Source organism: Oxyura jamaicensis, chromosome 2 (genome assembly GCF_011077185.1).
Source record: "Oxyura jamaicensis isolate SHBP4307 breed ruddy duck chromosome 2, BPBGC_Ojam_1.0, whole genome shotgun sequence".
Classification (NCBI taxonomy): domain Eukaryota; kingdom Metazoa; phylum Chordata; class Aves; order Anseriformes; family Anatidae; genus Oxyura; species Oxyura jamaicensis.
This window is the reverse complement of record NC_048894.1, coordinates 5,957,749-5,985,501: the sequence shown is the minus strand read 5'-3', so window position 1 is coordinate 5,985,501 and position 27,753 is coordinate 5,957,749. Positions and strand designations below refer to the sequence as shown.

The 27,753-nt window shown below is 41.6% G+C and overlaps 1 protein-coding gene across 5 annotated transcripts in view; it reads right to left on the bottom strand.

The window, feature by feature from the left end:
• Window positions 1-27,753, bottom strand: part of LOC118162674 (sodium channel protein type 5 subunit alpha-like) — a 208,240-nt gene that overhangs the window by 38,526 nt on the left and 141,961 nt on the right. For 4 of the 5 annotated variants that reach the window (XM_035318995.1, XM_035318990.1, XM_035318994.1 and 1 more), the window contains 3 exons: window positions 18,512-18,658; window positions 12,011-12,131; window positions 2,598-2,752 (listed from right to left, as the gene is read on the bottom strand). In XM_035318995.1, coding sequence (XP_035174886.1) covers window positions 2,598-2,752; window positions 12,011-12,131; window positions 18,512-18,658 — 423 coding nt within the window. The remainder of the gene's footprint in view (window positions 1-2,597; window positions 2,753-12,010; window positions 12,132-18,511; window positions 18,659-27,753) is intronic. The other variant, XM_035318992.1, reaches the window with a different exon arrangement.

The window sequence follows — 27,753 nt, the reverse complement described above, 5'->3', positions numbered from 1 at the left end:
CAGATATATGGCTCGGTTGGGAGCTGCTAAGTCGAGCAGTAGCTTCAGCCTGCTTCCCAGCTGATCATTATCCAGGCTGCCTCCATGTCCCTCTCACTCAGAGGACCCAGGCTTTGATATATTCCTCTTGTCCCACTGTGTGACACTCAGCAGCAAGAAAGCACGACATTATTCAAGAGGGTCTGTGCTAATCATCTTAATTGTCTACATTTGCATATTTCAAGATCTCTCGCTACTTTCTGAGGAACTTCCAAAAGTTAGCGAGCACCCGGTGCCTGCAGATACCAGAAGCGTGCTGCCTGTCACTCAGGCAGTCACACTGGTCTTTTGCCTGCCAGGAAACAGTAATTAAACTGACAAGACAGCTCTGGCAGCCCGAGCCAAAGCTTGTCCATTTGTCCCCACACTTCGGGGTGACGTTTTCGCTGCGACCCAGTCTCCTATCTTGCCTTCAGAAATGATATTTCAAGGGTGTGAAAGAGCTGTTGGAGAAAGCCACAGAAAACAATACACAGACGGACTGGAGTTTATCGCTTCTGGTAGGGGCTCGCTCGCTTTGTCAGATGACTTGCTGTACTTTGCAATTAAAGCAAAAATAACAGCAAACTATTTAAAGTGGTTTCCTCCTCTCCCGCCTGCCTTCGCTCCCCTTGTTTGCTACTAACTTGTCAGAAAGCACATTGTGTTTGCTCTACCAAGAGCAGACCGTGAGCCAGGAAGCTGCTTAACAAGGGGTGAAAAATGTGCTACCTGAATGCCCCAGGTGCACCGTGCTACTGAGCAAACCATGGACATTACCCAAAAGACTAAGCTAAACATTAAGGTTATTTCTTCTGCCTTGCTTTTGTGTTAAAAAAAAGAATTAAACAGGATACCTGCACTGTTACCAACATTTACTGTTAAAACACAGACTCACAGTTTGGGTGTTTATGGCTTAAATGCACAAGAAAGGTTTTCAGACCTTTTGCAGTAAGCTATAGACATACCCTAATGGTTTAACCACCACATATGAATATACATTGTTTTTTAAACTCCCTTAAGAACTTCACACATTGCAGGGATATGGCCAGATGAGCTCAGTGTTTGGAAAAGCTCACTCCAGAATAACAAAAGAAAAAAAAAGTCTTTGTTCTCTCCCACATCACATTCAATCCCAATCCTGAAGAGTTTGATATGCTAAAGCACAGTGCAGGTATGTGAGAAAGTGCAGCAAAATTTGCCCTTATACAGAATTGTACTAAGTTAACTGAAAATAAATTTTAGAAAAGGCAAATGAGTGTTTTCAATGAAAACTAAATGAGATTTATATCACAATCTTCAGTATCTAAGGCACTTTTAATTACATATGTAAGGAAGTGCATTTGTCTAACGTGTAATATAACAAATGACTTGCCCCCTTTAAAATGTGTTAAAAAATTAACATGCTGATCCCCAAGCTGGTGCAAAAACTGTCAGACTCCGTTGATTTCAGCAGAGCTATGACAATTTTCAGCAGCCTGCTATCTGTACAAGTTTTTCAGCCTTTTTATTCTCATAATAAAAGAAAATCCCCTGGGCAAAATTCCAGTCCATCCCTAGTGGACCTGGAGAATTGTCCATTCCGTTCGTTTTGCAACATTTATGCACTGCCATCTTCTTGCCTCCCTGCAGAGACTTTCTTTAAACTACATAAGTCTAGTACTTCCGTGTTTTCCTCTTATTTTTTAGGCCACTGACAATTTGCGTTGCCCTCTTCTGGAGTTCCTTCAATTAGCCCACATCTTTCCCAAAGTGCAGTGCCCAGAGCTGAAGCCTTGTGCTCCAGCTGAGGCCTCCTTGATGCCAACGGGAGTGGAAGAACATGCTTATTTATACAGCCTAGTGGGGTGTTCTGCTTTTCTGTCGTGTTGTGATGTAGTTTATTCTATTCTGTTTGTTGCCTGTTCTCTCTTCAGCTCTTTTTAGTAAATCTGCTACCTTACCAGTCAGCCTGCATTTTGTCTTTCTGCCTTTGATTATCCCTGGTGAGGTGAAGCAGGCACCTTTCTAAGGTGACTTTCATTTAAATACTGAAGGCAGATTCATCTGCTAGGCAAAGTTAATCCTGAACTTCAGAAAAACACTGGTAACCTCCCCAAAGATGGTACTGCCTGTGAATTTAGTAGGTACATTTCTTAACCCCATCACTGAGGAGAATATCAGTGACCACCAGATCAAAGTCCAGAGAACTTCTGACATGTCCCTTTGCTCTATGACCAATTAAAACCCTGGGAGAAATCACATCAGTTTCAGGGACATAGTACAGTGTGGATAATCCCAGCACCAGGAGAAGATCCCTTATCGGAGTCATGGACAATGACTAACTGGCTTTCTTGTGTGTGCATTCACTCGGCTCCAAGCAGGAGGTATCTGAGCACAGAAAGGTATGTTGGGTTAAGCTAAGGTGCATTCAGAACATGATACACATCCACCAACTCCATTGGTAGCTCTCTGATCACTGCTCACAGTGCTTTGCTTTGAGAAATGAGCAATGAGATCTCGGATGCACCTAACCTGAGACCACCTTCTCTTAGATCCATGTCTACTTTCAAGCAATGAAGAAATCCTGGTACACTTACCAGGGCTCCACTGCTCAGCAAGATCATGAATATGATGAAAGTTTCAAACCAGTTGTGTTCGACAATTCTGTAGCATGTTTTCCGGAGCCTCCACCAAATTTTGCCTGGAAATTTTGAGATGTCCACTGAACAGCATGGGAAGAATCGCACGCAAACTGAAAAGGAGCAAAACAGAAACAAAACAACTGTTAAAAAAGCCTGTTTAATTCTTAAATCTGCTATAAGTGCCTGCTAAACAAGATTACTTCCAGCAATAAGCTACTGCATGGAGTCTGTCCTACCTTTCCTCCCTCTAATGACCCTTAGAAACTTCTCATCATCCGCTTCTGCTTTGCCTTCTATTTCCCCTTCTCACTCTATTCAAAAATACTCAAAATCACTTTAAACTTGCTCCAGTGGTCTCTCCCAGTGATTTTTGTGGTACAGAATATTTTGGTCGTGAGTCACCAGTGCCCCAGGTTGATCACATTGTGTTAGCTAAGCTCAGGCAGCCCTGCTGATTCGGTCTAATGACTCCAGCAGGGTATTGCCAATAGTTTCCACATCCTTCCGAATGTAGGAAGGATATTTTCTTGGTATTATGGTACCATTAGAATTACTGATTAAAAGTGGGAACCTGATGAAAGGGAGATGAGAGGAGGTGGTGCAGCAATGTAGATGGGACCACTGTGCTGAAGAGACTCAAACAGGAAAAACAGATTTTGATCTCCTGGTATCTCATGAGCTTAAACAAGGCATCAGGTCAACTTTGGAACAGTACTTAGGTGGCTAAATCCTCTTTGATTTCAGCAGAAATTTAGATATCCAGCCTTTGTCCACAGCAAGTTCCCTACTGGCACTTATAGCACTTTCTGACCTTAGCAAGGTGTTGCATTGACAACTATGATAGCTAAACGCCATGGTGGCAATGGGGACCTCAGAAAGATCTCTGCTGGAAAAACCTTGGCCATGTTTAGTCTTCTTAGCAACATTAAACTGCTATAGCAAAGGAGTATTGTTAGTAACAGATAGATTGGTCTTTCCCATTTAAAAAGCACCACTTCCATTATCTTGTGTTGAGTAGGAACTTAAAACTGCAATGCAAGGACAGCCTGGTAGCCAGGAGTTGTCCTTTTCCAGGCTGGCCATTCAGCCATACGTCAGATAATTTGACTCAAGTGTCACAAAATTTGCAGGTGAGAACAACCTTAGAAACTACTTTATTTCCAAAAAGCAAGCTTTTTACCCTGCATTTAAACCATGTGTTGTATAGAAAGAGAGATTGCTGTGAAGTTTTATAGTCCCATCATAAGATGATAAATCACAGGCCAGCTGCTTCCCTAGCTGAAGGGTGGCTGAGGTCACGGATACATCTCGAAGCACACAACAACTGCTCAGAAGTGACAAGAGAGGAGATCTCACTCTGGTGATGTAATGCAATGCTATTGCAAGTAGAAATAATATTTAGGCAAGGAATGTGGGGAAGGAAAGAGGGTGAGTGCCAAGGTTATGCAGACAGCAGATGCTGTTAATTCAAGGTGGCATAACTGAGGCACTCAAGCTATGTGTGATTTGCAAGGAGATCAAGTGCAAGTCCCAGGATGCCGGGATTCCCATGTAGCTGGAAGTGGGGATGTGCTGGCAGCTGGCTCTGCCAGGAGGGAGCAAACTGCTAAATCTGCCATGCTCTTCCTGGCATTTTCTCTAAGTTTATATTTGCCTACATCCCTGCTATGGAGCAGCAGCGCTGTAGGTTGTCACTGTCATCGTTCATATATGAACCACTTCCACAGCTGCCTTTTCTGCCCCATCTCTGAGACATTTGGAAGGTGTAGGTTCTTGGCTGTATGAGGTTTTGGTATGGGACTAGCAGGATAGGAAACCCTTAATGCAAACATAACGTGACAGTGATGCAAGTAACTACCTGTCCTCTAAATACTTCCATCACAGAGACCTGTACTCCCACGGTATTCTGGAATTCAGAGAAATTCTGGGTTGAGCTGAAATACATTAAATAATTAAATTGCTTGACAAGAGCATAATGCTAGAAGAAGATGCAAGTGTAAGGACTGGCTCTCCACCTCTTTGTGAGTCAGGTACCACTCCAGCAAAGGGAAATTTTATCCCTCTAAGCACTTCAATCCAGACCAACAGAGAATTGTGGCAAGAGATAAAAAGATATCATGCTAGTCAGAACTTTTTCTTAAAACAAACACAGAGATAGTAATGTGTGGGATTTGGGTATTTTTTAGGAAGTAGGTCCATGGAACAGACTTCAGGTACCACATCTGTGGTACCAGGATCCTTGAGCCCAACATCCTCCCCTGGCAGCTCTGCTTGGAAATGCCCATGCAATAAATCCCCACCAGTGGGACAGGACACTGGGGGCTATCAGCTGCATCTCTTAGCAGTGCTGCCAGAAACCTCTTACACTATTTCTCATCCCACAACCTGTGTGGTTACTACCAGTATGCAGATGTCTGGTCCACACTCCATGCTGTTATGCAGGTATGCAGGCTACCTCGTACTCAGCTCAACTTGGCATCAGGTGGAGCCAAGACTTGGGCTCAGATCCCTCATATATCAAGTGAACAGCCTAATGAGCAGGGTGTTCACACCTTAAGTATGGATTTCTCATGTTAAGCAGAAATCCCCCTTTGTATTAGATGTAACCACTGCTTCTAGCAGAAGAAACGTTTTACAGGACTACCTTGTTCTCATACATACTTTGGGATATTTTGAAAATGCTGGATTTTTCTGACTTAAGACTTTTGTCTAAAAACTCTTCTCTCTTTTCTCCTAAATTACCACCTAGATTCATAATTGGAGTTTTAGACACTTAGATAAAGGCCTCTGCTCAGCTAGCCATAGACTCCATAAGGAACACTGGAATAGGTTAATGTCTTCCAGCAAGTGGTTCTCCCCACCATAAGATAGTTGGATAAAACTTTCCTAGGAGAAGTTTGCTTCTGTTCTTCAAGTACACAGTGAGCTAACATGATTACCTGAGCTCAGGCATAGCTAAAATCAGGGAATCATCTTCAAATGAAATACTAATGAGCAGGGCAGCATAAGACCTTGTTATTTCATATGTGATGGAAAACAGTTTTAAAATGGTAAAAACAAGCTGTTGCTGATATAGTCAGCTTTCATCTGACAATCTACAGGTACAGAGAGGTATATTTAAAAACAGAAAGGCAGCTAGGGCCACTAATCTTTCTTTTTTCTTTCTTTTTTTTTTTTTTTTTTTTTTTTTAAATGCTATTTGATGGCAATTTCATGCAATTCTGCTCTGAAAAAAAGGAAAAAAAAAAGAAAAAAAAAGTCCTAGTTACTGACAGTAATACCTTGAAAAATCCAAAATAGCCTCTCAGATGAGTCAGCCCAAAATCACAGCGCTATTAAATCCCATGCTTTTGATTGGGCCCAATTCAGAAATGTTTAGACCAGATTCTGATACAATTACTAATGTCAAGTAGCACTTCCGTGAATAATCATGCTGGTTGCAATTCAGATGAAATGCTATTTTTAACTACTCATAAATCAAACAGAAGAAAAGAAATCTGAAAGAAAAAGAAATCTGACCATAAATAGGTTTTTAATGAACAAAGTTCTATTTCCATTTTGAATTTTCTAATTTCCCTCAGTGACTGGTCTTTAATATCTGTGCTTTCCTGGACTCTCTAGTAACGCTGGTAGCCTACTGTTCGGTGACCTTGCCCCAAGCTTAAATGATGAATTGGAAGCTTTATATAGCAAGACAAAAAAGTTTACTTGGCCTTAGTCAATGTTCCAAGGGTTATTGTTGGTGGTTTTTTTGTCCGTTTGTTTGTTTTCCAATTTCTATGAAATCAAAATATTGAAAACATTCCAGTGTGTTCTAGGCATGATCTGGTGAGGGTCTGAGCAATCATAGCTCCAGCTGACTTCTACAAGGCAGGTGGTCAACAGACTCCAGCCTCAGGTCTTGAAAGCTATTTACATGATCCATATGAAGAAGACTATTCATTAACACCTTTTAACATAGCAAGTGTCAAGACATGAACAAACCCTTTGGCATTTCTTATAACAACATTACTCATGCTGCCTAGTCTAATAGATCTGTGCTATCCCCCCTGAAATCAATGCTATTAAGGACCTACATAGGGTTGCATAGAAGAAGCTGAATGCCTTGTGATTTGGTCAGGACTTAGTTTTGCCACCCTAATTCATGGTGGGCTACATGCTTTTGGAGAGCAAAATGACTCATTTCCATTACAGCATTTTGGATAGTATATGTCTGCTCAAGAGAAACACAGAACAGCAGAAAAAGTCCCCCTCAAAAGGTCAAGCTATTTGCTGGCAAATCAGTGAAGTTGTACTGAGCTCCGTTAGTGGTCACCTTGCCCAAGAACAATGCTTGTTTTCAATTCTCATTTCAACATTACATACCATTTCTCATGAAAAAGAGACCCATTTACCAAGAAATCTTTCTGAATGCATTGGGTACTATGATATTATTTACTTTTTGTTTGCTTTCAAAATGAGAGAATTGTTCCCTTCAGTCAGTGGGGTGTCCTATGGCATGACCACAAACTGCAGATTAAAAAGGGCCCTATCCTGCAGTTTCCACTGCAGGTGTGACAGAGAAAACTTAAGCATCTGCCACAACAATTAAAAACTAAAAAAAAGAAAAAAGAAAAAGAGGCATTTAATTTACGATGCATTCTGTGTAAATATTCCTTTAGCTCTGCACTCACATTTTCTAGCCTGCTGCATTATAATCATGGAGCTGTTAGACCTGATTGCATTACTTTGGTGCATTAGGAGAAAAATCTCCCTGTAAATGTGGGAGCTATGCTGCAATAGCTTTCTCCTGCATGCACAATAGCCAGACTATTTATTTCAAGCTTCTGAGCAAAGCCTTTACAAATCCACTGCTTGTTCATACCAATATATACATTTAAATTTGCATAAAATTGTTAGATATGTTTTGGCTGGATTGGGCTGCTGATTCCCTTCAGTAAACATGGAAGACCAATTAATTTCTTGCATACTGTGGAGCAGTAAGTCTGGTACCTTGTGTTTAATCTACAGTAATTTCAGAGCTACTGTTTCAAAGATCCCAATTATTGAGGCATTCATTTTTAGAACAAAACAATATTTTGCTTAGCTTTGAATGGTGTTTATAATATTGCTTGGTTTGACACAAAGAAAATATGGCTTCCTTAGCATAAATTCAAGCAGGAAGGTATTCATAACTCAGTTTTAAGACACATATCTGCCAAGCTGGGTTTCTAATGACCAGCCGGGCTAGCTGTGCATGCTCAAACAAGAAGGCAAGTCTGGCTTGGAGGGCACACATCTCTGCTGGCCCTCCTATCTGCCCCCTTTCTCATCCTCTGGCCCCACTAATCCACTGGTTTGCATGACTGGGTTTTATGCTGTGCAGCTCTAGGGCTAACACAGAAGAGATTTGCTTTCACTGTCTCCAGCATTCAGGTGCCTGAGACACACATGGAGATTTAAGTCTTTCCTTGTGTACTACAGCTGGGAGCTGCAGAGACACAGCTTCTGAAAAAGCCACAGTCTGTCAGGTGTTTTCACTCTCCCAAAGTCTTTACAAGGATATGATTCTTGTTTATCCACTGCTACTGTCCTCAAAACATATCCTCTTGGAGGTCACCACAACTAACAGTGTGATGCCTTGAAGCAAAGGCAGTGGGCAGCCTGGTCCGCCACCACTGGGAGCCCTGCTTGGAGCAGGGGGTTGGATGAGTTGAAATCTGGAGGTCCCGTCTGACCCAGCTTAATCTGGTTCTGCACAAGTGATGGAATGGTAAGTGTTTTCTGAGGGCTGAGAACTCTTTACAACAAAATACTAGCAGGCCCTACCTGACCATAAATTACCCTTTATCTCAGGTATTATGGCTAGAGAACAGAGAGACTTTCGAACTTATGTTTGATCCATATCCATATCCATATCCATATACACATATACATATACATTTCTAGGATGACACTTAATATGTTTTGCTGGGCTTTGTTTGGTTTTACTCAGCTTTCAAACCTCATCTGGTGGCAGAGCCCACAGCTCAGTCTAGTGTTCACTTTAGTGGTCTATTGGAGCTCCTCTTGGCTTTTGCATTTCTGAACAGCCGCTAAGAGCCGCTGGGGAGACGCAGACCCCACCATTAACCAGAATAACTTCAGCGCTTTCCAGCTGTGATAAATGATCCTACACGGTCACATGAAAATCTGGTTGTGGGTGTCCTGGGTGTCACGAGTTGTGATCAACCGCGTGTTGATCAAGGTAGCTCATTCTCGCGCAACCATCTGACCATATCCCTTTGCCAGCGGGCCGTGCCCGGGGAATTACGCTTGAGGACTTGGTGAAAACTTTCTCCTATTAGGGTCTGGGATAGAGGAGTATGCTGTGGCCAGGGGCTCTCTTTGGATGACCTTCTGCGGGACACAGAAGATAATGTCCAAACAGACAACAATTTTTGGTGCGGAATGCATACCAATGGAGGTAACAGCACTGGAGTGTTGCAAGGCATCTGGAGGGAAAAATACCCAAATAGCTGGCATTGCCTAGATGTTGCTTTCCCATCAACTGGCAACAAGAATGATCTCTCCATTTCTATCGGGTTTTTCCCAGCAATACTTGACCTTGAGCTGTGACCCTACCTTGACTCCACATTTCCTGACCCAACAATATTCCCAGTTCAGCCTAATCAAAGCTATTTTGAGATGATAACGAATTAACAAGTCTCCCCAAGAAAAATGACCTATGGCTAATCTGGGTCACCCAACTCCGGGAAAACTCTGACCTCAGCAAACTTTCAGCAACTATTTCCAGAACATGTATTATCTTTGTGCCTTTGTTATCTGAAAAAGGGGGCTGAATCTGGAACATATTTGTTCAGGACACAACCTATGCTGAATGTGTTTAGAAATGTCATAGTTTGCATTTAGATAGCTGGTGAGCTAAGAAGGTAAGAACTTGATTCTCCCTCTCACCTCTCTTCATCTTACCTAATATTCTTTCACAAATATTAGCTGGCCATTCTTCCAAATATACCGAATATTGTATCTCTTTATTAGAAGATGACAAAGGCAACACTAGATAAACTAGCACAGTGCTTGCACTTCAATAATTCCATTTTAGTACTTTATAACTTTGTCATATCTTAGCTAAATAGATGGGTTTTGTTTTGCTTTGCTTCATTTTGTTTTTAACCAGACCGAAGTGTTAGCTGCATGAGGCTTAATTGCAATGCTAACTTTGAGGAAAAATATTGGAAGGCATTTAATAAACAAAGATTGTGGGAGAATACTGTGGTTTTCTCCATAAATACAATCAAGTCCTAACGTCATTACAATAAAAGTAATTTAGACTTTCAGTTTATGGCTCTCTGACTTGAAGTTCAATGAGGGAACACTCACGTGCCAAGTTTATGCATTTTTGCCAAATCCATGAGCAATACAATCTCATTTAGCCTACACAGCAGCCTCTGAAAAATCAACATGGATGCGTTTTGCCTGGAAAGTAGCGCAGATGTACTGGGGATGCCATTGCCTGCAACAGCTTCCCCAGTGCCCCCAGCCACCATGCACAGGATCAAGGGCCTGGAGCAGCTTCTGCTTCAACTCCCATTTAGTGCTCAAGGCTCAGCTGGCAGTAGCCCGGGAGAAGAGGAGGACACCCTGATTTCAGCAGGAGCTGGTGAGGAAGTAGGAGAGGAGAGGAATAAAAGGCAGCATCAGCATTGTTGTGCTCAGGGGGAAGGGATCAGGCGCCAGAAGGATGGATGTGATCAAGGGTAAGCCTGGGGTTCATCCCAAAGCTCCATTTCTACAGTTCTCTGTGGTCAGGATGACAGGAGGGCTTCAAAACTAGGTTAATGCTTCCAATGATCCACCTCTTGCCACTGCTACCCCACATCCCATTGACATTGGCTTCCAAAAAAACATCTGGATATTGGTGTGGGTCTGCATGATCGGGATTAGGGCAGTTCTGGTCATTTTAAGAAAGAGAAAATTACAGAATGCAGCTGTGCTGGGAATGACCCAGGGCTGTGCACTGAATGAAGTGATGGGCTAAATGATACAAGCCTTACTTGTTTTAAAAAATGGAAGGTGATCCTGGCCAACCATGGTTTCATCATTTGTAAACTGTCTGGCATTTGAATGGCACTGGTTTTATAATAGAGGCTTGTTTGTGCAATTATATAACATAATTTCTCACTTTGCAGTGCACAGCATAGATTGCTGCTCAGTGGTCTCATTAAGAAATATATTATGAAAGAATGAAAACACCAGATCTAATTTCTAAATATTATTGTCTTGGCCAGAACAGTTACAGCACAGTACCATGCTTTCTTCAGTCAACTGCATTAATTTTTGGCTACTGCTTTTAAGCAAAGCTGCCAAAAAAATGTTTAGATCCTAGGGACATTTGTAAGCCCTGCAGGGCTCCCTTACCTCATTCAATCATCTTTCTCACACATATAGAGCTGCACATTTTTGCTGACTTCAGGGGCATTCATATACCCAGTAAATCATTTCTGTCTGATCCCATTTGAGCAGCTCTGTTTTTATTTATAATAACCCTTGAATTTTCAAGGAAATATGCTAACATTCAGCTAACCCTATTTTTCCTAACCCAGATTTAAAGGAAAATGAGGAATCTTACTGAGATAATATTTTGAATAGAGCTCACTCAGAAGAAAAAAACTTAGAACGTTATTTTCCTTTCAAATGTAGCTAAAATAGATCTCTTTGTGCAGCTGGGTTTCAAATATGTTTTGGGGTAGCATGGTGTCAGAATTTAATAAAATACTGGCTTATTGGGTTATTAAAATAGTTATCTATATATGAGTTGTTATCTGAAGTAATTAAGTAAAATGCCCCATGCATAGCACATCCCTGGTCAAATTAATGTTACTGGACATGCTTATCTTCATGACTTTTAAAATAAATGGAAGGGAGTCCCTGGGACTCGTGAGCACTGCAGACAGTTTATATTAACTGCCTATGTACACCTAAGCTATAGAAACACCCCAAACTGATTAGTTCTCTACTAAGTCTGATCATACACATATTTTGGAAGACAAAATCGTCATTGGCCAAATCGGAAATATCAACCTTATTATTATTATTATTATTATTATTAAGTAACTCTATAGCAAAAATTGTGATGAAAATAAACGTAGCATATTAGAAGCTACACAGGAATTTTGAGCATGCATCTGGCTTATCTTGCCTTGGAAATCCAAAGGCTAATGTTAACAAGTGATTCCGGAGAATTACAGTATCTAAGAAATGAAGTGCATCCAGTGAAATACTATTGCAAGCAGCCAGAGCAACTTGGTGTGAACGTGGAGGCATGTTTGATAAGAGGACAGGAGGTTTCTCGCCTCAGCATTGCAGTGAAATATGCAGGCCCTTACCTTCGGGGAAGCAATCTTCCGGCTCCATCAGCTCCTCAGCAAACTCAGGGATCTGCTCCAGCAGTTCTGCAGGATTTGTCAAATCCACTGTGCTGCCTTCAGAAAGACTGATTTCATCAAGCTTGTTGTCAACAAGAGCAAAGATGAGGAAAACAAATTGATCAATCGCCCTGAAGGAAGTAGCTGAGTTTTTATTCCACTAACCAATATCCCAGCCAAAGCAGACACGACAGCAAGATTGCCATGCACTTCACACGGTGCCCACTCCTCGAGTGACAGCTCTACCTATGCCATGGTGAACTAATGGTTGACCCACCACCAACAAAAAAAATAACAAACAAATTTTTCTTTTAAAAAAATAAAGTAAAAAGGTAGTGAACAGCCACTGAATATTAATGGTAGGTGGAAGCTTGGAACAACTGAACCACTCAGGATTTTAAGGTTTGTATGTCCTTCCCTCATATATAATGAAGTCAAATGAGGGGACCAGAAGTAGAACCTAGCTCCTGAAATGCTGAAAGTTGAATTGAAAGACTCATGTTGGGTTCTTGTCTCTGGAACATCATTCCTGAGGCTCCTCACCCACAGCTGGTGCATAAAAACTGCACCTTGTTGGTTAGGACCATGTCCTGTTCCCTGCTGCCCCAGCTTCTCCTCTGAGATGAGCAGAAGTCCTTCTCTCACCATTACATAAGCCACCCAAATATGAAATAGAAATTTCATTTCAGGTCTAGGCTTTCTTTTGACATAAAACATTTTATTTAAAGGAAGACAAGATTTGTCTTCAATATTTTATATCAGTAGTCAAAATAAAACATATTTATTTTGTGTGAATCCAAAACTATACTTTTCTTGATTATTTAGTTTGGCCATTATAGTGGAAGGTATAATATTTACGCAGCCCTGCATTTGTTTCTGACTGTGTAGGAGAGATATCTGGCACAAGAAGGCAACATCAAAGCTGGGATCTACTGCGGATCATGTCAATACAAAATGGCCTGACAGGAGTCAGGACAGGTAGCTTATTTGCAAACTCTCTTATTCTCTTTCCTGAGCACCTATTGAAACCTTTTTGTGCTTTATCTTGCAATACTATTCTCTCAATTTTAAAAAAATGAGGACACTAATACTTACCCATGCTTTTAAACAACCTGTGAGATAGTTATATGAAAGATGGCATGTACACATAAATTATTATTTTCATGAAGATGGAGTTAGAGAATAGGTACAGCTTTATATATTTATTATTAATGTGAAAATGGACCCTCTGTTTTCCAGCATACACAGGCAATGCAAAATTTATAGCTGAATTCAGAGAAATGCTGAACCTGGGGTAAAACGGGCAAGACCGAACATTCCAGCAATGCTTGTAAGAGGGGATGGAAGCTACTTCTTTGCAATTAGCTGCAGCATCCCAAAGGTCATAGTCTTGGCTAGGGTTTTTAATGCTCTACTCAGAAGGACTGCAAACAATTGAGAAGAGACCATTTAAAGAGAGAGTCAGAACACAAAGAGCAGGCCAAAGGCATGGATAAAGCTTCTAAAAAATCCATATTCAGAATGCAGCTGTCATACAGAGAATAGCCTATTTTCTACAGCCTACAAACGGTATATGATGGTGGAAAAGATGTTGTACCAAGTTTTTTGCACAATCAGAACTTTCTGATACTGTTCATTAGGGAATGCATTTAGTCATTATTTGTTCTGTTATGAAGACGTCAAAACACGCATCACTGAAATAATCCTAAATCATATACAGCTGCAGGATGTAGAAAATAGGAGTTCCAATGAGAAAAGAAGCCTCGTTGGATATAATTCTTACCAACAGAGAGAAATCAAAGAAAACTGTGAGAACAACGTCAGCTTGATAGCATTGTCAATGAGAGTGCTGTATTTAGCAGAGACAGGTTACGAAATTCAGAGAACACAATTGCAGAACACAGTGCAATTATATCAGACCACAGGGAAAACATCTTAAAGAATCAAGAATGCTCAAGAGTTATTTATCAGGAGGAGTTTTCAGAAAATATTAGAATCCATCAGTGTCAAAGGGAGATAGGGAACATGCAAGGCAAAACAGACAGGATTTCTTTTGAAAAGCCTTCAAGGAAGAAGAGGGAGAGAACATTCAGAAAACACTAGACAAAGCTTTGAGGGTCTGAATATGGGCTAGAAAAGGAATGAACCACACATATGACAGAGGAGGAAAGGATTAGGAAAGCTTGTAGGAAAAAAGCAAAGGTTACTCTTTGCCATAAAGGTTAAAAGGATTAACGTTTTCATGTACTCAGTAATGGAAAGAAAAGAGCAAGAGACATAATAGCAATTGATGAGGGAGATGTGACTAATCAAAATTCAGTTGCCTCAGAAAATAAACCCTTTTTAAAAGAATCCAACAAGGCGATCAATAAAAAGGGAGTGAGAGCTTGTTAGAACTAGTGGAAATGTAAGCAGGGAAATATCTAGAAAACCTGAAACAAACACAAATCAGCAGATCCAGCCAACGCACATTGTAGGGCATACAGGGATCTGAAACACTAAGGTAACACAGTACTAGCAACCAATACTTAATGCTCATGGAAAACTGGAAAGAGCCCAGGAGAGCAGCAATAAGTAAACACAACACTGAGTTAGAGAAGAGGAAAAGGGAATAATCATGGGAACCACAGATCACTAAACTCTTGCTGTAGCTCGTGATTAAAGTGAATTAAACTCAGTGGAGAAAAGGAAGGCCAGCTGAGGCCAGCTGAGCGAAAAGGCATGGAGACATAAAGACATTGAGGCGGGTCTCCTGTCTGCCACGGGTGCAGTGCACAAACAGGGAACAAGGAGGCCAGAAGGCACAAAGGATGAATACAGAATGTCCTCTTTCTTTCTTGGAACAAGTGAGTGGAGGAGATATGCCAGGCAGAGACAACATCAGGAGCCTCTTTGGGAGACCTCCCACTTGAGCATAAATTCATGCTGCAGAGGGTAGTTTTTAATGTGTTTCTGAGTGGTCTGCTCTGTCTTAAGTAGCTGGACAGGGCTTGTGTCTCTCGTGTCAGACACCACTTGTGTCTCTCATAGTGGCAAATTGATCTGAATGATTTTTTTTTTTTTAAGAAGCCTGCAGCAGTGAGGAGCTGAAATCTCATTGAAAGTTCATGTTTGCTAAAGGTTTAACTCTCTTATCTTTCTCCCTCTCTCCCTTCCCTTTGAAGATCACAGCCTTAATCCAGCAAACTGACAGACGATACATAAATCTTAATAAAATACCTACTTTTCTATTATAGAAAAGTCTATTTTTGAAATAAAGTGTAATTGGCTCTGATTCACCCTTTGCTGTATGGAGAAAGGCCATCCTAAGGACCCAAATGTAACAAAAACTTTGTCTTCAGAAGAGGATACATGTAGGGATTAGAGTCAGCATTATCTTCACTAAAGATAGAGAAGAGATACTGACCAATATAATTCTTACATTGGCAGCTAACATTAAATTGAAGAGTATTGAAACCGAGGAGAAAGGAAGTGAGAAGTGAAACATGGAGAGAATATAGCAAAATGAGAATTGACTCAAAACACAACAAAAGAAATAGTTCAGGAAAAAAATTCAACTGAAATCCTGGAAACTTGTAACCACAAGTCACCTGGGGTAATATTAAAAAAACAAAACAAAACAAAACAAAACAAAAAAATAAAAAATAAAAAAACACAGACATGATTTTGTAGTGGAACGTAAAGATGCAGAAATCCTACATGAAAGTATTGTGTCTATATACTGAGATACTACTTTTCTTTATAGTTCTGTGGAAATTTCATTTGGAGTACTGTGTTTAGTTCTTGGTAAAACAACTCCAAAGAGAAAAAAATGAGGGAGTTGAAAAAAAAAGTAAAAGGAGGAACAAAGGCATGTGACTTTAGGGAGTAAACAGAATGTAAAAGGAAGCTAATAGCAGTCTATTAAATGAAGTGATATTAATTCATAAAAAGAGAATGACAGATAAAATCTGTAAAAGAGAGTAATAAAATTGTATTTCAAAAGGAAAATAGGCTGATTATTAAGGCAATACACCCAGCCATAAGATATTTTTTTTCTAGCTGAGTAAACTGTTCCCTTTGATAAATGAAGAAGTCTAAGTTTTCTGATACATTTAAAGGTAGATTTCACAAGGCTGTATAAAATATTTTATGGGGCAATGTTTTGGCAAAGAAAGTAACTGGTATGTTCTCTGAGGTCTTATCCACCTGCGACATCAATGATTTTATTTCTATGGTGTCTTTCTGTTGATTTATGTGGGATGAATTTTTAATCATATAATGTATCCTTTACTGCCATGAACAGTGTTTTATTCAGAACACATTCAGTGCTTCCTGTGAGCGGCTGAATAACTCAAAGCCCTGTCTCTTGGGCATACCAAATCCGTTAAGTTACTTCCTTGCAGTTGCTGGCTTTATTTGGCTAGTCCCGGGTTCTTGGGCATTCATCAAAAAGATTATCATGTCCTTTTGTGTCGGCAGAAAGATTACTTCTGAACAGAAGGACTGTAAGTATGTAATGTCCACACAAGATTTACCCTTCAAAAATAGCATCCTTTGGGCTTTGCTCTTTCATGTTGGTATTCATAGCCTCATGTGAACTTCCGTTTGATTTCAAGTCATCCCTGGATTATTGCCATATTCCTCCACCTCTCTTTAAGAAGCCACAAATAGAATCAATTATAGTCTACTATAGAAAGGTGACATTTGTGTTCCAGGACCTTTTGAAAGTTGAGGGAGGAAATGGGGATTATTTCTTTATCACGATGTTGCTGAATATATCAGAGCTAGAATGTTCCCGTCTTATCATGACATTTCATTGTAGCACTAAGAAAGGACATAGTTCTCAGGCCTTCATGCTAATATAACAGGATTTTTATATCTTACAAATATGGTTAAACATGAAGGATACCAAATCCCCTGTGAGAAAAAATTCCTGAGATGGTCTTCTGATCCCTACTTGTTGTAATTCATCTCATTAGTTTAAAATCTAATGTTTCTTTTGGGTAAATATATATGTATATATATATATATATATATATATATTATTTTTTTTCCCTGAGATTAGGATATCAGATGCTTGAATTCTCCTTCCTCTAAAGTACTGGACCTTTTCTTTCTGAAGATGAAGTTCAATATGCCAAGAAATGTTCTGGTGAGGAGAATTGCTCCTGACAAGAACTGCTTCATGGGTAGAGAATTTGGGGTGAGTATCAGTGGAGTTTAGCTCACCTAAGTGTAGATCTCCACTGCTCAGCTAGTTACCCTGGGCTCCCTGTGTAGTCACTGGAGAGAAACAGGTACTTTAAAATATGATTCATCTGACCTAAATTAAATGTTGATTTCGGGAGGAGATGAGATACTTTTACCTAACTATATTGGCTCCTGATCTTTGTTGACTATAAAAGGGGCCTCAGATGACAAGTCTAGATGCAGATGTCTACATTTAGTTCAGTAAATTCTACCCTTTGAGTCACTAAGAATCAGCAGGCCTGGATAAGGTGAGCTCTGGCTCTGCAGCAGCCCTGTTTCCACTGACCCGTCAGGATTTCTGCATGGGATTGCTCCTGCTGGGCACAAGCTTGTCAGCAGTTTTATAGCAGAACTGGGAAAGGAGTGATGTTGATATTAAGTCATTCTTTCCCTTTCATTAATTCAAACTCCCCAGACTACCACTGGTTCCAGTCTCAAGCTGCTATGGAGTTCCCCAAATTCCCAGGACATGGCTCAGAGCCTCCAGTTTCTGATTTCAAAGATCACTCTTCAATAACAAATGCAACGTACAATCAATAAATACTAAATCCGAATGGGGAAAAAAAATCTCAACAAGTCAGCAAGTGGGATTCAGAGAATTTAAAACCTGGAATCACTCAGCATAAAATAGAAAATGATGCATTTTTAGTATTCATGTTTATAAAGACAACATAATCCTAGAAATTGAAACTAAAAGTCAATGTAGCCTACATATTGAGAAACAAAGAGTGATCCACACTTTGGCCAATAATAAGCGAATGATTCCAAGGCTTACTATGTAATTAGTAATTTCATGTCAGCTACTTAAATTCTTGCACCTCTCTTGGGTCTATGATGCTAGCAGGAAAAGAAATGGTAATCTGCTACAGAGAACAGGTGCCCTCCAGTGAACTCCAGGTACAGATCTGCCAAGTCAGCAGATGCCATTCTTGGAGCTTCTTTCCAAGCACTAAACACACACTCATTTCCTCCTAAAATAAGACAGTAACATACATTTTTTTTTTCCAAAGCCTCAGAAAATCCCATCTTCATTTGTAATGCACAAATTTATAACAAAATCTTTTCTCCTTTAGTAAAACTGTAATACCTACTGTGTGCTTCTACTTCCCTGCCAATTGACAAACATATAATTTTCCAAGCCCCAACCCCCCACAAAAATTGGTGGCATGCACTATGGAGCTTGTGTGATGAATTGCATGCAGTATCACGTAGGAAAGTGATTTCTGTTACCTCTTTTTGCCCTACTGGAGGTGGTGGCTCAGCCTTCAACTGCTTATCCATGTGCAACTCACTTAACTCTTCACAAATCTCAGAGTTCTGACTCCGGGCGCCTGGGCTTTGACATCGCTGCCCCCTCAGCTGCAGCTGCTTTTCCTGCTGGAAATAATCCTAGATGGGTTTATTTTCTTTTTCTTTGATAGCATGCTTATTTCTTATGGAGAACTCCCCAGCTAGAAGAGAAAATAGCCTGAACTATACTTGTCAGGGGCTGACATCTTAAGGAAAAATGGCAAGCAACAAGATTACACAAGCTTATGTTGTAATTTTTCAGGTTTAGCAACTGGATATGTCAAGATATCTGTCTGTAAAATCGGAAATTACAGATGGACCAGATTATTATTTTTGAGCTGTTGGGGGGGGGGGGGGGTGGGAATTTTCTTGTGTTCTCTGCTTTCCATCCTGTTTGGCAACATAGGTTCTTCCAGAGACCAGGGGCACAGAGGAGGGCTGCAGTTCAGACAAGGTGTTGGGCTTTGTTTTTGGTTTTGTGCAACTTGAGGCGTGTGCTCTGAAGCCAGGTCACCGGGCGATATTCAGCATCACAGATGGAGAAAGGCACCAGCGCAACACCCAGCGCCCTGCCACAGGGCTGCTCCAAACGGTGTGGAAAAAACTCGCCCCAAGAAGACACGCTACACGTGGAAGGGGAGGAAAATGCCAAGTTCGCAGGAAGAGATAAAAGGTATCTAAAAGTAGATGTGAAAAAATACTGGTAAACACAGAAACGCGTGCGGCGCCTGTTCAGCAAAGCACTGCAGACTACTTTGCACCCACTGATAGCAGCGGGACTTAACCACAGGTTGAAAGGAGAGCACGTCCTTAAGTACTGCACTAAAAAGGGATGCGCTGCGGAATCAGAGCAATAATTTTTCCTGCAAACACTTCTGACTAGCCCCAGTGCCTGCCAGTACGAGTCGTGCCGTTAAATCCAGCCACGCCGTCCTGGGGTGATGCTTATTGCCTCTGAGCTCTCCAGAAGTGCTGCCAGGACTAATGGCAGAGGAGAGCGTGCTTGCACGGTTGGCCCCTGCATCTGGAGCCCAGCTTCGCTGCTGGTGTAAATCAGTTCGGTTTTATTGATTCACCTGCAATAGGGGTTGCTCTGAAAACTCCACAGCTCATCACAGCACTACCATCGTTCATGCCATTACTAGTGCTGCTACTAAAATATTAATAAAACTCAAGCTGATTTCAAAGGGTTGTGCTGAATTGTTTACAGAAGGACTTCCATGCTGAGAAAAAAATTACAGGCATAACAGGATTTCAACAGTAATTATTTAAACCTATTTATCTTTCACTTGTCCACCTTTTTTTCCCCTTGGCTTGAGTGACATTCGACGTTGTTCAAGTATTAAGTGAGTTTCCCTTCCCCAGGGAGCCGCAGCCTACCTGCCTCTGTTCTAAAGCCACATCACCACAGGAAGTCCCTCAAGAGGTACCAGCAGCAGAAAAACACTTTATTCCAAATATAACTGAGAGAACAGATGACACAAAGGAAGCAGTTGGTTAAGCAAATTGCTCTCTCTGTATAAATACTTTCGGACTGTCAGGTTTGTACCAATCCTTTCAAATGTTGTTCTGCGTTTCTAGCAAATTAATTCAAAATCAAATTACTTGTTTCCTGCTTCAGAGGGCATGTGGTCTAAAACATAATCTAGCTTTAATAAATTAAAGTATGCATGTGCAAGCCTGTACCCTCTGCATGAGAATGTATTACATGCAATTTCTAGGCACGGTTTAGCACCAATCTTCACAATCCGGAGAGAACTCCGTAATTACTGAGCCCCTGCCAAAAAGTAGCACTTTTTAAAGAGCATCTTTGGACATACTGTAATATTCAGGAGAGATGCTAGCTTGGAAAGCACAGTATACTCAAATAAGGCGCTCAGCCATAAAAAGTTGTGTTTTTTTTTTTCATTATGCAATGTGCATACAACGTAGTACCAAGTAATCTTAATGGCAGGGTATCAGTTATAGCACTAAAACAACAGGAACAATTGTGTCACGTTAAAAGTGCAAGGCAATCTGGGGTGACATCTCGAGTTCACTTATGCAGAAGGGTTGTGCACTCAGATTCATTAGAAAGGAAGCCATGTACGAGAACAGACTGTGTAACTCAGTTGATCTGACGAATATTCAAGTTGTTAAGCAAATTACTGCACTGAATAATTTAGCATTAAATGCAAAGCTTACACCATTTCTCTACTTACTAAATCTTCTGCGTGGCACCAAGATTTTAGGAACAATTTCCTAGAGACTAAACTCCAGGAAACGTGGCCCCAGCTACTTCCCAGAAATCACACTTGTACCAAGCATCTGATGAGTTAATATTAATTAATACTGATGGAATATATCCTGGCAAATTATCCAGTAGGGTTAGGGAATTAAGTGGGTTTTTGCAAATGACTGATGCCAGCCCTGGCGAGCTGCTGCCATGGGATGGAAGGGTCTCAGTTCCAGCACACAGAGCCCGAGGGTCAGCAGGAGCCTGCCTGGGGCAGGATGCATTCGCTGGGGTTTTGTTTAACTTTGGGCTGTTTGCTTTTGATCTGCTTCCAGCTGATTTGTTCTTCTGGCAGCAATGGCAGCAGGTTTATCTCCTGTAAAGCTCCCCGCCGTGGGTGGTTTATATAATTTGTTTTTAATTTTTGTATCAAGTGCCATGTTGCCAAGGCAATACACATTATGGTAATATTTATTGATTTGCTTATTTCCACAGTTTATAAAGTAAAACCATTCAGCAATACGAAAACTTCGTGCCTGTAAATGGCCGGTTGGGAGCCTGGGACGGGCATTAGCTCTTTTAGAGGATAAACCACAAGTTTGCTCACCCCTGCTCGGCTCTGTGTCCTAAAAAGAGGTGCTCTGCCAACACCATAGGAGGGTTTATTGCATGTGGGAGGATGGCCCAAGCGCTGTCTCCCCGCATGCTGCAGGTCAGCTGCGGCACCACGAAAACAGCAACCGGATTGAAAACAGCACGATCTGGGTGACATCCCAAGTGTGCGTGCGCACGGACCCACATACTTGTTGGCTGGCACGAGTAAATAGAAAGGCTCCACACCACGTCCTGCCTCTGAAAAGCATGGATCAGCTAATTGTTTTGGGCTCAGATGGGGATTAGTGCAAATGCCGCTCCTTTGGAAAGAAGACTTGCTGCTGGCAAAACAAGACAAATACCTGTCATCGGCGCGGATTCGCTTTATTCCTTCCCCATGGAAATATCATTTTTTTCCATCCTGTGCAAACAAATTTAGAAAGATGATCCCTGGGCCTGCCTCTCACAAGGGGATCAGCTCGGATGGGCTCTCCTGACACTTCACTCACTACCTAGATCATGACCTCGGCTTGCAGCATTTGTTCCCTGATTCCCCGGGCACGGCTGTCGTGGGAAAGAAGACGTGCAAAGCCTTTGATAGCAGGAAGCTTCCTCTCCCTGCGAGGAGGGGAGGTAAGGAGTGGGCACTGGGCTGGAGCCCTCCCCACTTGCAAATGTCATTGCTGAGCCAGTGAGCATGGATGAAAGATGTGCAGGATGAAGTTAATTCAACTTATTTTATGAGGTGGGCAGGGTATCCCCTAACGCTGCTGGGACGGTGCAAATACAAACTGCCCTTCACTCAGTCCATGGCGCAATGGGAAGCATCAATCTGATGCGTCTTCTCTGCTCTCCACCAGGCTCATGCATCCCTCTGGCACCCTGAAGATGAGTTCTGGACATAGCCCATTGCAGGAAGCACCACCAGCAGTCAAGGATGTTGGCAACAGAGGCATTGCTGCTTTAGCCACTTGCAGATGACCAACACTGTGACACAGCCTACTCAAGAAATGCCACTCAATATAGAAACAATTAACCCCTTAATAGTCAAGAACATATTTTAACCTGCAAACCTTCCCATGGCCAGTTTTGGGATATGAAATACAGTATTAGGAGCCTGAGGAGCTTTTCATGTAGAGCAAGCCCAGCTCAGTGGAGAAACATGTAGTTACGAGAGGACTGTTTATCCTGGGAAGTAACTGTTGATGTTTATGTTCCTACTTGCAGGCAGCTATGGATTTCACAAAATTGCCATGCCTGGTAGCTATTGGCATCCTTTCTGGGCAACAGTTTGCATCAAGTAACTGGCACCCTTCCTGCACGGAGAAGCCAAGGAGTAAACGATTGTGAAAACTGAACTGTTTGCATCCTACCTCTGCACAAGGGGAGAAGCAAGCAGATTGCAGTGCTGCTGAAAAGCAGCGAGCATGCCTTACTGCCGGGGCAGCACCTGTTTCGTGTGTTGAGTCAACAGGAGGCTACAGTCGGCAGAGCTGTCAAGCTGACAGCTCTCAGATATGCTGAATTCACTCTGTCTGAAAAGCCTTCAACAGTCTGGGCTAAAATGGGAGGGAAATAAATAGCCTCGATCCAGGGAAACAAATGGTGAGGTTTGCTACCATCATTTATGATCCCGGTTCCCTTCTCATGAATAAACGTAAATCCCTGTAGCACCAATAAAATTGGTGGATTTATCTTTCTGCACGTTCAGCATGCGAAGAAAAACCACCAAATACATCAGGAAAATCCCCTTGCTTCCTTAATACGACATGGGGAAGATTAGTATCACTTACTCTACTAGGAAGAAAGGAGGGCTGGCATGCAGCTGTCAATTTTAAGCGTGTATGTTCAGGGATCTCTCTACCCCTATTTGAGGAATTACTTCTGCAAAGCAGGGTGGCCACAGCTCGGTTTAATGAGAAATCAGAGGAAAACCAAGAGCAATATCACAGCACAGCACTAGGGACAGGACTCATGTGGCACTTTAAAAGCACGTTTCATTAGCAGACAACAGCATTTGTGATGCTGATGTGAAGTGCCTGAAGTCCTAACTCGAGTTTGCAGCACAGGAAGTGTGTACAAAATTTAGGGGCTACAAATTCATCAGCAGGGGTGGGTGGGTATGAAAGCAGGAAAGAGAAACATCTAAACCAGGGGCATCCTCACTCTCCATCTTACACCACCAGCTCCATCACTCCAACAGCAACAATTGCACATCACAATAGCTTAGCCTCTGATTTTTGCCCAGTTTTGCAGTCCTTTTCTCCCACTCCCAGCCTTTCCTCTCACCATTCACCTGTGCAAAAGCCAGTCACAATCTGATGCAATCTCAGTCATAAAACATCATCAGAATGAGAAAGTCCTGCTCATATTTCCCATGGAACCCTAACTGTTTTTTTTTTTTTTTTTTTTTTTTTTTGATGACACAGCCGTTACAGGAACCTCATTTATTAAAACCAAAACCACTAGCAGAGGCGTGCAGAAGAGCAGCACAGATGAAACAGGTTAGATACAGCAGTCTGGGAGATCAGAAATAACGCAAGCCTGTTGCCCAGCTCCTGGTGAATGTACTGGTAGATGAAATTATGCCTTTAATTTGGATGTTCACAGCTCCCAAGGGAATTTTCAATTGTGTTGTCATCTGTCGGAGTGAACACCACTGCAGTTTGAACTTACACCTATGTAGCTAAACGCAGGACTTGTCCTCCTGGTGGACATGTAAAATAGCTTTATTCCCTGAAATTTGTAGGCTATTTGGAAGCAAAGATGAGAACTTGTTTAAAAAAAAAAAAAAAAAAAAAAGTATCAGTGACTATGCAGCTGGATAAAAATACCAGAATCCAGGCCTTAAAATTCAGAGTGGCTAAGGCTGGCCAGAAACCACAGCTGCTGAGCAGAGTGTTAACAGCAAAAACTCCTCTGCTACCAACCCATCTTGGCATGTGTATATATATATGTACACACACAGTCCAATATAATGTGCTTATATATATAATGTATGTATATATAGATATGTATACACACACACACACACACACACAAATTGCCAGCCCCTCCTGGATTTTTTTTTTAATTTTGAATAAATGTGAACTTTTTCCCTGACAAACATCGTACAGCTACCAACTGCTGCTCTCTGCACCAACCCTAGGTGCTTTGCCAAATGCCTTCCCCTGAAGAAGAAAAGAACACTTTTGCAGTGGTCCTTCTTGGATTGATCCAGAACATTTTAAGTGTTTGAACGCTGGCCCTGGAGGAGCAGGGCACATTATTTCTAATGGTGTGGTCCTGGCTGGCCTGAGATCTTTTCCCACACTGGGCAACACACCGCCCATAATAAAGCATTGATTCATTATTCCAAGGGTTCAGTCTTAAAATTGGTTTAAGTGGGAGAACTTGGCAAAAAGATGGACTGCCAAAGTTAATTTAGCTTGTTATCAATTCAATAGGCTTAAATAGGCAGTGAAAGTGTTTCATAAGTGTTCATTGTTCAGAGTTCAAGCTAATACCTTCTGCTAAATTGCATTTTGAAGTTTAATCACACTCTACTTTATGCTTCTTTTGGTAATTGGGATCTCTCCACAGTATAATACGAAGAACTCAAACTAATGGGCTCCTCTGATTGAAGCTTAAATTTTGGAAGTCTGCCTCAAAGTGCAGCGTGCTTTGAGAGAGTGCCTGAAATACTACGGGTCCTTTCACCCAAACAAGGCGGTAATGTTTTGATCATTAAGGAAGACTTATTTTAATACAGGCAATAGCAACAGAATAACTGTCAGACTTTCAGATGTCATTATTTTAAATGTTGTTATTTTGGACCATCATTGAGGGGAGTACTCTCAAGCCCCCACGCCCCTTGAACACGCACACCCTCTGTCTCCCCTTGGCACAGGAGCTAGTCGAGAACTGGTTGCTGTTCATTTTGTCCAAAATGTTGGCATTTTCCTTACCAAAGGCAGAAACAGCAAGAAATGCTCATTTCTGGGCAGTATTGTGCTCCGGGGAGGGACATGGATCCTGGGAAATGGCACCCGGTAGGCTGTGACTGACGCATGGTCCCCAATCTGGGCTCCTGTCCAAATGCGTGTTGACAAGTCCGCTACGCCTGATATCGGCTCACTCAATGCCAGGCTTTTCTTTTTCTTTGTATTTTTTTTTTTCCTCTTTCTTTCTCCTATCAGCTCCCTGTGTTTCCTGGACCTTAGGCACTATGTTGCAGACAAACATATTTCCTGGGCACCGTGTCTACTGGATAAGCACCCTAAAACCTTTATACGCGGTGTGACTGCTGCGATCACGTCAGCAGAGAGATCTGACACTGAGTCTTGTTCTGCCCTATTGTACTGAAATGAAATAAATACAAATGCCGTTCTATGTGTAAAAGCAAAGACAAAGATAGAAGTGCTTTAAATCTGCTGCTGTGATTTACAGTCCTTTTGTCCTTTTTTTTCTTTTTTTTTTTTCTTTATTTATTTTTGTTTGTTTCTAATGGCTTTGCTGCTATTCTTCCTAAGGTGATAAATATAGAAACGTTCTATTTTATTGCAAAAAATAAGAAAAAATAAAATAATTGAGTTCTATGCAATTTTTCAAGAAATGCAGACCAAAACATACACTTTCAAAAAGAGAAAGAATCAGGCAAACTATGTATCTAATAACAACAACAACAACAAAACAGCGCTTGCTGTCTTACTTAATGATCAGAAAAATACTGGCCCAAATAAAGCTGACATGCAGACTGCTGCAAGATTTACTGCACACTGTGCATGTGTACACGTGGGCTTGCTCTCCTACCAGTATAAACGGGGGAGTCATCGACTGACTTCGAAGGTATTTCATCCAGTTGTACTAAAAGAAAATTTGTCCCTAGGACTGTAACGGAAAACAGCAGGGATATAAATATTGCTTGAAAAGGCATTACATTTCCTGACAATGAACGATATTTCCTGCAATAAAAGGCTGAAATTAATGTACCTTGTCAAATAAACATATGACTTCATGGTATCTCTGATTTATAGACGTTAGAATTATCAGGAGAGTAAGGTATCGTCACAAACAATTTATACCAAAATCTTTATGCAATGGCATTTTTAGGGCAATTATCAGTAATTTCAGCTCCACTAATGTCAACGTAGAATAATTCTACCGACTTCTACAGAATTCATATCAGTTTGGGAACAGGTCTGTACTGTACAGAAATTGTACAGTTAAGCATCCAATGACTGCAAAGGAACAGATGTGGGTCCAGATGTGCATGGTGAAGTCTCGGTTACCTGAGACATTTAATTCCCTCCTCTATCTCACAAATGATGTATCACAGTGAAAATAAACGTACGGGCTCTGTGTAGAAATTATTGCTTGAAGTCCTTGACTCTGTGCTATGAGAAAGCTAAAACTTGATGATCCCAATGGTCCTCTCTGCTCTCAAAACTATTAATCTCTTACTGGTAGAAACATGAAAAAAAAAAAAAAAAAAGCCATCTGAAACAGTTTCACCTTGTCAAGTGAAATCAAATTAAGTCAGTAAAAAAATGGGAAAAAAATGGGGAAAAAGAGAAGAAAAGCTTGAGGATTTGATCCAATTCAGGGCAGTATAGGACCTGTACTACTGAACAAAGACTGTGGTCATGGTCAGCTCTGTCGTTGGCATGTATGGAGGAGGCACTTATCTAAAGCCTGGAAAACTGATTTTCCTGGGAGATGCATTTGACAGAGCCCAAGTGGAGGTACACAAGAGAGAAGACTTGCTAATCAGGAAAAAACGTGAATATGACTGAGAAAGTGATTTTTGTGGAGTAACACATATCTGTTGGGTATGCAAAATTCAGGCAATGTGCATGCCTCCTTGAGAAAAAGCAGGTGAGAAACCAGGAAACCCTGAGGGGCGATGGAAAAAACCATCCCCTTCCCACAGGCAACGATCTCCACCAGGTCGTGGGAAGGCAAGCCCCAGCAGGCAGTAACTCCCTGACGTTTAAGGATTTCCACATCCAGGGGAAAGCCTCAGGTAGTGGGAAGGGGCAGCTCTCGAGCATCTCCACAGGCTCAGACAGCACAAATCAGCCACGGTGGGAGCTGGGACCTGGCCGCTGTGAACCTCAGCGTGTGCGCCTGGTGTCGAGGAATGGGGAAGGAGCTGCAAAGCGCTTCTTCATCCCAGCAGCAGGCAGCGAGCACTTTCCATATGACCCAATTAGCCACTCCATTGGAACAAATCAATAATGGCATTTTCTGGAGACAAGCAGGCAAGTGCTGCTGGCTCGGCACTGCACCGCATGGGGAAATGCAGAGGTGTTATCTCTGCAGAAAGCAGCGTCCATGCCTGGTTCTGTCACGGCAGAGGGGGCAAATGTGGCCACAAGCCACTAGCTACTGT